This window comes from Carassius carassius, chromosome 40 (genome assembly GCF_963082965.1).
Source record: "Carassius carassius chromosome 40, fCarCar2.1, whole genome shotgun sequence".
Classification (NCBI taxonomy): Eukaryota; Metazoa; Chordata; class Actinopteri; order Cypriniformes; family Cyprinidae; genus Carassius; species Carassius carassius.
The window spans coordinates 23,193,208-23,206,084 of record NC_081794.1 but is presented as its reverse complement, the minus strand read 5'-3'; the positions used below and the strand labels follow the sequence as shown (position 1 = coordinate 23,206,084).

Below are 12,877 nucleotides of genomic sequence, written 5' to 3'. Positions count from 1 at the left end.
TATTTGGTGTTGGTGCCAGTGTAATAAAGTGTGGCTATTCAAAATATGTATTATATAAGCAAGATACATCATACATCACATACATTTAGCCTCAGGATAAATGCTATTTAGTCCACCACCAATAAGCACGCAAATGAAGAAACAACAAAAACAAAAATGAAAAACTGATTAAATTAGCCAACGGTGTAAATAATATGTCACAGAAGAAAATATATTGATACAATACATCTGCATAATCTCTAGATAGAAATTCTACATCAACAAAAACTATTAATATAATTTTATAAAGGTTTTGTTGCTGTAAGTAGTTTATTATTCATAAAATAAAATACAATAAAACATACATACATTTCTAAAAATAAACTGACATTTACAGGAACACAACATTTATCTCTTTGTTTCTATTCGGTGACGTTAAGCAGGAGCCCGTCATAGCCCGGATTCATATAGATGTAGCACCGGCTCTATGAGTTTGGCATCGCTGCATAGTTCGGAGCAGATCATTTAAACAGGCACCGATACTAAAATACGTCAACTCTCATTTCAGCGACATCAAGAGGGACGGTTCATCCCATCAACATGGCGGAAAACATAGTAAGTGACAGTCTGCGTGTGTATATTGATAGTTTGAGTGAAGTCTGTCATCCAGTGATGAGGCAGCAGAATCGTTAGCATAATGCTAATGATCAGACTCAACCATAATCGTCTAGAAACGCATTGAATGCTAAAAACAAAACAAAACATCTATGTGTGTGTTGACTTATTTACTTTATAATTTAAAGGTGAGGTTTATTATTTCTGCTGTGGATGACTTTAACGTTACTTGGCACAGGTTGATGCATTGACACATCTCGTCTTCATGTCAACTCACGTTACTTATTGAAGTCTAGATGCTGAATTTCATTTTAATAAATAGCTGATGTGTTATGAAGGAAGGTAAAATAATTGTTTAGCTTCCGTGCTTCTTATAGTTTTATACTTTAGAAGTTAAATGACTGAGTAACTTATTAAAGTGCTTTGAATGATGACACATGGTATTTTGCTTTGGTTCTTGTATTAGGAAAAAAGCAGTGAGAGCATGTGAGAAGCTCTGTATTAATATGGCATGTCATTCAGTGAGATGTTTGGACATGGATTCGTGTGGCATGCTAACCTTCTGCGACAGTTTACTGAGCATCAAATGTCAATAGTCTGCTCTCCAAGCACCTGTTTTCTCTTATTCATACTGGCTTGTTTTGATGAGCTGTAGTTGAGCTCTCGTCTCGTTTTAACTTGTAACTTTTCAGAATGAGTAATTTTGTGCAAGATCTGTTTGAGAAATAAGCATATGATTGAACAACAACCTGTTGTAGTAACCTTAAACTTACTTTCCCTTCCCTTATGTTTATTCATTGACAGATCGTCCGCGTCCAGTCTCCCGATGGAATGAAAAAAATCACCTTAACAAAGCGTGAGACTGCTGCAGCTTTCCTCAAGAAGGTATAAGGAACCGCTATCCGTGATCTTATTTTCTTTCTCATATATTGTACAATTCTTTTATTTAAAACCTTTTAATGACAGTAGGGCACACATATGTATATGTGTGTGTTGTGTGTATGCTATATACAGTAGTCAACATTTGAAGTGGATCAAAAGCATTCATTAAAGTTGTCCTAAGAGGAAAATGCATTTTGGTTTTAGGACAACTTTGATGAAAGGTTTTGATCCACTTCAAAGGTCAACTACTGTATTTATTAGAAAGAAAGCATTACATTTTTAAAAAAAAGTGACTGTAAAGACATTCATAACTTAGAAAACAAATTTATTTCAGATAAATTTAATTATTTTAAACTCTCAATACGTCAAAGAATACTGAAAAAGCATGACCGTTTCCACAAGACCAGCACAACTGTTTTCAACAGTTGACAATAAGAAGAAATCTTTATTGATTGCCAAATCAGCACATTAGAGTGATTTCTAAAGTGTTTGCTATCATATGAATAAATTGCATTTTAAAATATATTAAAATATAAAAGAAATTATATATATATATTATTATATTATTACAATTATATTCCTCAATATTACTGTTTTTCCAGTTTCGGGGCCATTGCATAAACATAGTCACTATGTAAGACTGTGTCTTAAGAACTAGTTTCACCAGCTAGCAATAGACAAGAGTTAATTAGACTTACCTTTCATATGCAAATCAAACCAATCTTTTGTAACTGAATTTAAAAATAGCTCTTGAAGAAAAAAAAATAGTCTAAACAGTTTATGCAGCCAGCCCCTGATGACCCTTGGTGAGCAGAAAAAACTGCTTTCAAAAACATAAATTGGGGTTGGTAAGCCTTTTTTTTTTTTTTTTAACCGTACTAGTAGCATATAATACATTTCCTCCATAAATTGAATATAAAATTAAAGCTAACTGGATTAAAAATAGTTTAGTGCAAGAATAAAATGTAGCAAAAACATTTGAAATCAAATTAATTTGCTCCTTCACTGTAGTTATGACAGAGTAGGTGTTACTCTTCACCCCAGATATAATTAATTGTCATGTCTCTGCACCTATGCAGTGGTTACAGTCATAGCCTGTCTGTGAAGAAGCTGAGAATAAAATTTACAACAAAAGCACAGCATCAGATCCTATGAGTTCTTCGGCACAGACTCCTGTTTCTGCTGAGTACTGAATGTTGATTTATTAATGAGGCGGCTCTGTAAAGGAGACCTATGTCCATACGCTGCAGTGACACTCATTTCTGCTGTGTTGCAAAGCTTGAGGGGCGGTGTGCTTGCAGCGAAGTCAGGAATGTACCAGGGCTTATGGCCAAAATCCCATTGAAAGTGACCAAAATGTTGCTAATATAAAATGTAGGGCTTTTTATTTTTTTATTTTTTTTGTATCTGAAAATTGCTATTTTTCATAAAATTCTATTTCCAGGTCTGACTAAGTTGTATGTATAGTAGAAACGTAGTACTAGGTATTCAATATTCAGAATAATTAAGTATTTACCTCATGTCAATCTTTGACCATTATGCCATTTGATAGGGTAAATTGTATTATATTAGAAGTCTTAGATGATGTTGGTAGTTGAAGGTGCTGAAGGCTATTTTTAAATGGGCAGAGGGTTTGTGTTTGCCTGATGTAGACACTGCAGGGACCATTAAAGATTCATTGTCTCTCAGCAGGAGGGTGGAGAGTGAGTCAGTGATCAATTGAGAGCATCTCACAGTTTGATATTGGGATTAAATAGCAGGAAAGTGAGATGTCGGGGGCTCTAGCTTTGAAAAATGTGTGCTTGTTCATCTTGTATTCTGTTGCACGGATTAAAAGAAATGCACACTGCATTTTTAAAAAGGCTTCCATGTTACAATTAAGAGTTAAATTTAGGACACAGTGCCCTGAGTGACCAGTAAAAGCTTTTGCTGATTGGATTAGTAAAGATATCGGTCTTCTGCTGGGCTTTCAGTTGCCTAACGGACAGTCATTTGGACATGATGGATCAATTTGTTTCTGAGACTGCACATTTTTAGAGTACTGTTCTCAATCTTGTTACCAGAACCACCTGATAGTGAATTATATCTATTTTCAATTCAGAACAGCCTGTCAAGTTACGAATGATTTCACTTGGGACAAGTGTCCTATGAAATGAGTTATAAGTGAGTGTACTGTAGGTGCTTTAGATGTAGAATTTAAAGACTGGATTTGCTATGTCAGTGGCATCACATATTTAAAAGATGCATTGTTTTCCTGTCTACATTCTACTAGTAGACTTTCCACTAGATTCAGTAGCTTTATAATTGATTAATAGATTGCCTATGTCTGTATGTAATAAGTGTTTGAAAATTAGGAGTGTATAATCTTTTTTTTTTTCTTGCACCATCATCTCAAATACTTTGTACTCTCTGTACTCTCATAACTTCATTAGAGTTTGAGCAATCCCTGAAAGGCAAACATTCTTTACACATTTTGAATGTCTGTATTATTTAACATCTCTGCATTTATCAGCTTGTTAGTGAATGCTCCAAAACAGGGATAAAAGAAATGAACAGTGAATGTCCAGTTGCAACAGTAATGTTAGATTCATCATTTCCAGGAACAAAATGAAAGAGTCGTCAGTTTCTTGTTTCTGACATCCTTTGCTACATTCTTGCCAGGTTGCCAAAGAGTTTGGCTTCAGTTCAAATGGTTTCTCAGTTTACCTGAACCGGAACAAGACTGGAGAGATCCTGTCACAGAACAAGACCCTCAGTCTGCTGAAAATCAAGTAAGTGTGCCGTTGTGACAGATTGGCTTTACTCAGTTGTGTACATGCATAAACATAACTAAAATGTTTTTGCTCTGTCTTTTAGGCATGGCGACATGCTCTTTCTTTACCCATCCTCTGCTGGACCCTCCAGTGAGAACATGGACACAGCTCAGCCTCACTCTTCTTCTTCCTACCCTTCCTTCCCTTCATCCTCTTCTTCATCATCTTCTTTATCCCGTTCACACTCTGCACCACAGATCCAAGAGGACGAGATTGACCAGTATCTGTCCAAACAAGAGGGAAAGATCTACAGAAACCAAGACCCCCAGCTGTAAGTCTGCCTCACTTTCCACACTGCATTGGAAACAGTTTTTATAGCATATATTCATAAAACCTTAAGTTATTTTCTTGCCATAGTTTGGAGGTACTGCATCATGCAACCTACTGAATAATTCATTGCAATATGAGAACTACAATATGAGTGTTTAAGAATTATTTTTATGTCATTGTTTCTCAGGTGCCGGCACGGTCCCATGGGGAAATGTGTGCACTGCGTACCTTTAGAGGTAAGAACTTGTGATCCTCCCTTGGAACACAAGAAGACTGGTCTAATCCAGTGGTTCTCAACCAAGGCACCTCAGTTAACACTCAAGACATAAAACTTATAACTTAAAGATAATCTAATACAGCTACAAATTAAGTTGAAAACATTACATTTTTTTAAATTTGTTCCCTCAGCAACTATCATTTTTATTTATACACTATCTGAAAACATGGATATGTGAAGAACTTTAAATTAAGTGTTATTTCTAGACCTATAAGAGTTATGGAAAATAATTAAAATCGTAAAAGGTCATGGAAATGTTTTTGTTTATTAATATAATTTATATAGTTGCTGCATGGCACAAACATACACAGTTGCCATTTCATCTTTCATTTTCTGTTTTAATAGCCTTTTGATGAAGACTATCTGAACCACCTCGACCCACCGGTCAAGCACATGTCCTTCCACGCCAACATCCGGAAACTCACCGGCGGAGCAGACAAGTTAGCGCTTTTGGGAGCTCTCTACTCTCACTTCGATAAGATTTGTGAGAATAGTGATTTGATAAAGTTTTCCTGTCTCTCAGGGGGAAGTTTGTGGCGCTTGAGAATATCAGTTGTAAGATTAAATCTGGCTGTGAGGGGCATCCGCCCTGGCCAGAGGGCATCTGTACCAAGTGCCAACCCAGTGCCATCACTCTTAACAGACAGGTACACAGCTCCTCTCAGTCTGTATCATAAACAACTTTACTTTCATCTAACTCTTACATTGCATATAGACAAAGTGTTCACTAATCAATTTCTTGCTTTAAAAATGAACCCGCTGCTTCTTTGTTTCCTGCTCAGGCAGATAAATGAGCGCTCCATGAGGGGCAGTGTCATAATTCTGTCTGTTTTGATCTGATGAAACTGCAGAAATATCGACATGTGGACAACATCATGTTTGAGAATCACACCATCGCGGACCGTTTCCTCGACTTCTGGAGGAAGACGGGAAACCAGCGGATGGGGTACCTGTATGGACGCTACACCGAGCACAAAGACATCCCTCTCGGCATTCGAGCAGAGGTTGCCGCCATTTATGAACCTCCTCAGGTGAGAGAGACACAATCAGGAGCCCAGCATTTTTTATTTTTTTCTACTTCAAATAAAACGATAGCATTAAGTACGTTTTCATAGGTTTGAATGATTGATTCTATAAGCTTTTATTCTTTAAGCAATTATACCAGATAAACACAAGAGGACAGTAAAAGAATAACATTCAGGGCAGCAGTTTTCAAACATTTGTTTCAAGGCCCCTTTTCAGAAGATATTATATATTTATAAATAATGACAATTCTCCCTTTCCAACTTTAAGGAAACTAGGAGTGGCGATATATTAAAATAATTTAATAAAATGAAATGCTTTAATTCCAGAGGTTTCGCTTCAGATGAATGAATTGATTTCAAACCAATGATAAAATTTGATCTGGAATACAGTGTTAAGAGTTCACTGACCAAGTCTGCCATTTAATGTAAATTGCCCCCTAATGATTAATAAAGTTGTATGAATTGCATTGCTTTTGATTCTTATGCATCATGCATGTATAGAACTATTTTATTCCAAAAAGTCAAGTATTGTTTTGCTGATTTGTGTTCTTTTCCTTTCCACCTGTGTGCTTTGACTCAGATTGGAACCCAGAACAGCTTGGAGTTGATTGAAGATCCCAAGGCAGAAGCAGTTGAGGAGATTGCTGCAAAACTAGGCCTGCGGAAGGTCAGTCTTTTTCATGCCTCTTAAAAATTGGGGGCTTGTCCAGGATAAGTAAACTGTAGTTCATCAAAGAAATAACATATATATATATATATATTTTATTGCAGTGAGAGACTGGATAGTTTTGGTGTAGATCTGTCATACCTAGTGTAGTCATCCATCCCATGAGGCTCTCTGATGGGTTTCTTAGAGTTCCTTTCTCTTCACACATCTATGGCTTCCATATGATACTTTTAAAGTTACTGTCTGGTGCATGACAGAAGTGGCCCGATCAGTCGTGACCCTTGTTACTGCTTGAGCATTTGGAATAGCTTCCAAATGTAGAAAATGTAAAGCTGGTTTTAATTAGTAGTATTGGCTGTTTTTTCAGGTGGGGTGGATTTTCACGGATCTTCTGTCAGAGGACACTAGGATAGGCACAGTCCGCTACACCAGAAACAAGGTCAATTGGGAAAAGAAGATGAGCATTTCACTAACTACACGGTGAGTTCTGAGATCATTATTAACCAAGTGGATTTATGTCACCTGTTTAGGATTCATACTTCCTGAGTGCAGAAGAGTGCATCACAGCTGGACACTTCCAGAACCAACATGCCAACGCATGTCGGCTTTCCCCGGATGGCCATTTTGGATCCAAGTTTGTCACAGTAGTGGCAACAGGTATGCAGCTTCCTCCTTCGTGCAAGATTTACTGCTCCTGTTCGGTTATCCGGTGATAAATTAAGGCATTCGGTTGTGTCAAAAGCCTGTGTGGTATTTAGTTTAAGGCATTTTATGGTTTATTTCTCAGTCCATGAGCTTTTTGCACGGAATATTTTATTGGTACCCAGGTTTAGTGCTAAAAAAAAAAATATAGTGTCATGAAAAATAGAGCATGGATTTGACTAGCTTTTTTTATGCTTTGGCAGGTGGTCCAGATAACCAGGTGCACTTTGAAGGGTATCAAGTGTCCAATCAGTGCATGGCTCTGGTGAGGGATGAATGTCTACTACCCTGCAGAGATGTGCCTGAACTGGGTTATGCCAAAGAGTCCAGCACAGAGCAATACATCCCTGATGTCTTCTATAAGGTACTGGATTAAAACACACTACTACAGATGATCAGTCACACATCATGTTACTAAAGACATATGCATAGGATGCATGCATGCACATACACTACCATTCAAGCATTTGAGGTTGGTAAAATGCATCTTATGCTCACCAAGTTTGCATTTATTTGATCAAAAATGCAATAAAAACAACATTAATATTGTGAAATGTTATGATTTAAAATGACAACTGTTTCTGTGTAAATAGATATCAACAGTCTTCAGTGTCACATGATCCATCAGAGTTCATTCTAATTTGATTAATTTTGATTTGGTGCTATTAATGTTGGAAATGCTTGTTATATACATATGTGTATCTATAATGATTAGAAAGTTCAAAAGAACAGCATTAATTTCATTTTTTTTTCTTTACTGTCACTTTTTATCAATATAATGCTACCTTTATCTAAATAAAAGTATTTGACCCTGAATTTTTAAACAGAAGTGTACATTTTCTAATTTCTGTTCCAGCATGTAATTTTAACCTTGATCATATCACTTGCAGGGTTTGACTGATGTTTCTAAACAATCTGAGCTTCTTTTTACTTGGGTGTGTCACATTTCATAAAACACAACAAGGAATGAAAGTTAATATTTCTGTTGCTTTGGGCATAAACAGTGTTACAGTGTCTTGTCAGTGTCACTTCTTCCAAAGGAATGCATGGGATTAGTAGTCAGTGAGGCATGAAAAAGTTCACATTTTCCAATCTTTTTCCTTCACCTCCAGGACAAAGACAAATTCGGCAATGACATCACATATTTAGCCCGACCACTGCCAGTGGAGTACTTGATTATTGACGTGAGTAGTTGTCATGTTATTATAACTACAGTGCAAAAGTATGATCGAATCTAGACCTTCAGTTCTACACATCTCAGTCAAAAAGCCAATGGTATAGGGAAGTAGTTTTTATACTACTCGATATAGATCTTGTCCTCTTTAATGCAAAGACATAAGTGGATAGCTGGTCTTTAAAGCCCAATAGAGAGCCATGTCCAGCTGATGGTACATGACATAAAACTGTCTGTAAACAATTGAGCTTTAATACTGTCTTTCTCTTTTGTTTATTATTGCTGTTTAACCCTCTGATTTTCAGATCACCACCACTTTCCCAAAGGACCCCGTGTTCACTTTCTCCTCTACTTTTCGCTTCCCCATCGAAAACCGAGACGCACTGGGAGAGATGCAGGTACACATATAGGGTTAAAAGTCTCTTCAGTCTAAGTAAATATGTTTTAGATCTATATCATATCTGGAGACATCTCACAGCTTTTCTTGTTAAATATGAGCATAAAAGTCTTTGTAATTCTGGTTACTGTGATCAAATGTTCAGTTCTTGTGAAATATTGACTTAAATGGTTTGTGTGTGTGCAGGACTTCCACAGTTTAGCAACACATCTTTCCCAGTGTTTTTCCTCCTCCTCCTCCTTCCTGGACATCGTCTCAGACTTCCATCTGCTTCTCTTTCTTGTCACCAATGAGGTCATGCCCTTACAGGTGAGTTTTTCACTGTGTATGTGTGTGTGTGTGTGTGTGTATATGTATACATATACACACACACACACACACATCATATTCTCCCACCTACCCTGCTTGTTTTTTTTATTATTATTTTTTATGATGTATTCATTTCATTTTATAAAGAGTTTGTATATGTATTTTTGCCTTACAACTTTATCTCCTTTCCTTTGATGTCTACAGGACAGCATTGGGCTTCTGCTGGATGCAGTGAAGACATCCAATGAGGAGCTGGCTCAAACCTGGAAGAAATCTGAACAGTGGGCCACAATCGAGCAGCTCTGCAGTGAGTAGTCCTGAACTGTGTTATTTAAGTTTTATTTATATAATGTTAATGTTTTATTGATATTTTGAATTTGCTTTAATTTTTATGTTTCAGTTTTCATTTCATTTTGTTTTTTTCATCATTTTTAGTTTTTGTTTTTTATATACTATTTAGGTTTCATTATTTGTATTAATTTTTGTTTTAGTTTATTTCTCCAGCTAGTAATTTTAAGTGTTTTTCTTCAGTTTTTTGGTATTCCTTCAATATGTTTTCCAACTAGCAGACCATGTTTCTTTTGTTAATCCCAGGCACAGTTGGAGCGCAGCCGTCGGGATCTCTGGATTATGCCATGGGCGGCCCAACTCTCCCCCAGGCCTCTTCAGCTGTGTGGTCCTGCCTCCACTGCACATTCATGAACCAGCCTGGCACTGAGCACTGCGAGATGTGCAGTTTGCCCCGCAGCTAAAACCCCACGAATCTGGGCTGCACCACACATCCCACCGGGAACAGCAGTGAGAGTGGGCGTGCTTCCCTGTGTTCCTGCTGTTTTAGTATGCCTAATCCTTAACTCCTCGCCTCCCTCACTGACTGTGTCGCATTTAAATGCTGATGGCAGCTGTGTGCCCAAATATGCGATCCAATGCTGTGAGCTGCATCACTTTGATGATGTTGATGGCCGAAGATGATGGGTTTTACCCATGTAGCACTCTCTGTGTGAGCCCAGTGCATTCTGGGACTTTTATTTAGACAAGCACTTGGGCGAAGCTCCTTCCAACCTCCTCATCTCCCTCCGTGGTCCAAACTAACCTTTCAGCACCATTGGTGTAACATCTGATGTTTAACGTCTTTCCCCAACTCTCACTGAAGATGTGTAAATAATAAACAGAAGGAATAATACAGTTATTTAATTTCAAAAGATTTTATATGTTATAGTAAACATGCAGCAGAAGGAGCTTTGTGGTTTGCAGCACTGTTCATGGTTTCTTAGATCTTCAACCGTAGTTTAAAACCCTTTCTTCTCCAAACAAGCATGCTTGCTTTTATTTTCTTCCATTCATTTTTCATATCACTTTATTTAGATTGAATTCTCATCAATGCTTGATTTAGATTGAAGTCGAATGGTTGCTTTGGCTGCATAGGTTCCTTTTCCTCAAGATTGTAATTGACTGTTGACTTCTGCTATACTTTGAATGTGGATTGGTTTACGTTTGCTTTGCAAAAACTGTAGCCACTCAACTTTGGTGCATGTAATCTTTTACGCACCATTTCACTGTCATCGCCCTTTCAATGCCAATTTCCTCTACCGTCCCCATGGCGCTTGTCTAGATTTCAGTTGTGGAGATTTTTTTTCCACCATTCAGCCCTTGAGGAGCCTGTACCGTTGCACCTTCAAAGGGTTCTGTCAGGGCCGTCTTTGAACACGCTCTCTCACCTGCCGGCTCCACATCTGGTGGAGATCATGAGAGATTGATTGATTGATTGATTGATTGATAGAGAAGAACAGAGCTACAAATATAAAAGCTAAAGTCTAAACTTATTCAACTTGATTGACATCTTTGCTTTGGACTTTTTTTAATCCAGCCTCAGATCTTCTACACTAGTCTGTGTAGTTCAGCAGATAGATTTTACTGGCTGGAAACAGGGTTAAATTGTCTTCTGACAGCCATTTTCACTTGGCCACGAATCAATGTTTTAGAAACCAGCCCAAAGACATCTCTTAAATATGCATTCAGGAGAATTTCAGCCCTCTGAAATGATCTAAATGTTTACATTTGTGGTATATTTTGTAGAGTTTCTTCAATTTTCTTAATTCTCAAACTCATAATTTCCAACACTCTTAAAATTTAGTAAATTGGTTCACTTAAATGGGAACACACATCATCATTATCCAGAAATTGAAATCTGATTTCTGCTTTAGGATGTTTGAGGTACAGATAGCTGTGCTTAGGCCCCATTGTCACAAAACACAGGTGCCCTGAGTTGTATGCTTTCAATTGGTTTTAGGGTTTTAAATACAAGAAAAAAGTTCAACAATAAAACCAATTCCTTTCAATGCCATGTTCTTGTCTTTTTTAATTTCCTGATTGTCTGATTGTAGATAAGTAATGTATTATTTTAGCCTTTAACAGCAACCTTTTGGTTAAAAAATACAAAAGTTTATTCATTTTTATAGTATGGTAGACCAGATGGGGCCCTGTGCTGCTTGATGTATTGTTTTAGATATACTTCAAGGGCTCTACATACATTTCATACAAACTGAGCATATGGACTCTTTCAAAGGATGTCACACAAACCAGTTACTTGTTAGCATAAATATGTGTTTATCCTGAGGTTGAAGATTTTATGGTATGTTTTTTTTAAATGTCTAGGTGAATGTTTGTGTATGATTCCGAAAGTAAAAGTTGAAGAAGTTTTAGCTCCAGCAATCAGAAGGACCTCATGTGTTTGGCAGATGAGTTGCTGGAATGCTGAGGCTGAGTGAACTTGACATCAAACATCTTACCTGGAGCCCTCAGAAGTTCAGTCTGTCTCATCTGGATTCTGTCAAGTCCTCTTAATTTAACACTTTATCTCTCCTACCCAACTTAAGTGTGGACCAGTTTTATGGGACAGATGGGTCCTTGATTTATAAAAGCTATTTTTCTCCCAAAAGAAAGAGTGACAAGGTGAGTTAAACTGAAATTTAACTCCACTTTCAAGCACAGCCCTAACCACTGGGCGGGATTAGGTGGGAATGATAATATAAAAACCAGAACGACACATACTGCTGATATTTGAATATGTGTGTTTTTTTCATGATTATCATTATTTAATTGGCTTTTGAGACATATAATCAGGCTGGCCTCAGGTAAGCACATCAATATAAAATGCTGGTCTTCAAAATGTTTTTTGTTAATTTCATACCATCAGTTGTTAATCATCTGATTTAATTTAATTTGTGATCCTGTTTGAATGTATTTGGTTATACAGAGTCATGAATTGTCTACTGCCGTTACTTTTTGTGCTCTCACTGGGAGCTGCTCAGAAGAGCGCTAGACAGACTGTTGAGTGGGACTCCAAAACTGAAGGTAAAATACTGCATATGTATATTTAAAAAATTATATTTTTCTATAACAGCTTTTGAAATGTTATGTAATTATAACACATTTAAGTTATATTGTGAATAATTATACCATGATAAAATATTGAAATGTATTAACTGTAAATGTTTAACAAAAAAACAACAATCTTTTGTGTGTGTGTGTGTGTTTGTTAGCTGAGAAAGTGAACTTGAGAGGATGCGCCAATCTCACATTAGTCTTGGATAACTGGAAATATGCCATCATGACCCAAGTCAAAGACCTCCTTCTGAATGATCACAGCACAGTGCTACCAGACTATGGAAGGTATGTTAAAAAAAAAACAGAAAAAAAACAGTGAGTAAATAATTATATTTATGTGCTTGCTCCGTCTTATGTGAGTTTTTTTTTCTTTTTCTTCC

At 36.9% G+C, this 12,877-nt stretch overlaps 1 protein-coding gene across 1 annotated transcript; it reads left to right on the top strand.

Annotated features, from left to right (window-relative positions):
* The first annotated feature begins 426 nt into the window (after positions 1 to 426).
* LOC132122430 (nuclear protein localization protein 4 homolog) lies at positions 427 to 11,449 on the top strand. Its single transcript, XM_059532694.1, has 17 exons — positions 427 to 594; positions 1,399 to 1,479; positions 4,138 to 4,247; positions 4,333 to 4,560; positions 4,747 to 4,795; positions 5,182 to 5,276; positions 5,360 to 5,483; positions 5,688 to 5,867; positions 6,442 to 6,528; positions 6,896 to 6,967; positions 7,059 to 7,185; positions 7,434 to 7,594; positions 8,343 to 8,414; positions 8,710 to 8,802; positions 8,988 to 9,110; positions 9,315 to 9,417; positions 9,705 to 11,449. The coding sequence occupies exons 1-17, from the start codon at positions 580 to 582 to the stop codon at positions 9,860 to 9,862; spliced, it is 1,878 nt and encodes a 625-aa protein (XP_059388677.1). The 5' UTR covers positions 427 to 579; the 3' UTR covers positions 9,863 to 11,449.
* The last annotated feature ends 1,428 nt before the right edge of the window (positions 11,450 to 12,877 follow it).

Coding starts and splice junctions, on each gene's coding strand:
- LOC132122430 (XM_059532694.1), top strand. Junction 8,415..8,709: donor TGGAGTACTTGATTATTGAC/GTGAGTAGTTGT, acceptor TCTGATTTTCAG/ATCACCACCACTTTCCCAAA. Junction 8,803..8,987: donor ACGCACTGGGAGAGATGCAG/GTACACATATAG, acceptor GTGTGTGTGCAG/GACTTCCACAGTTTAGCAAC.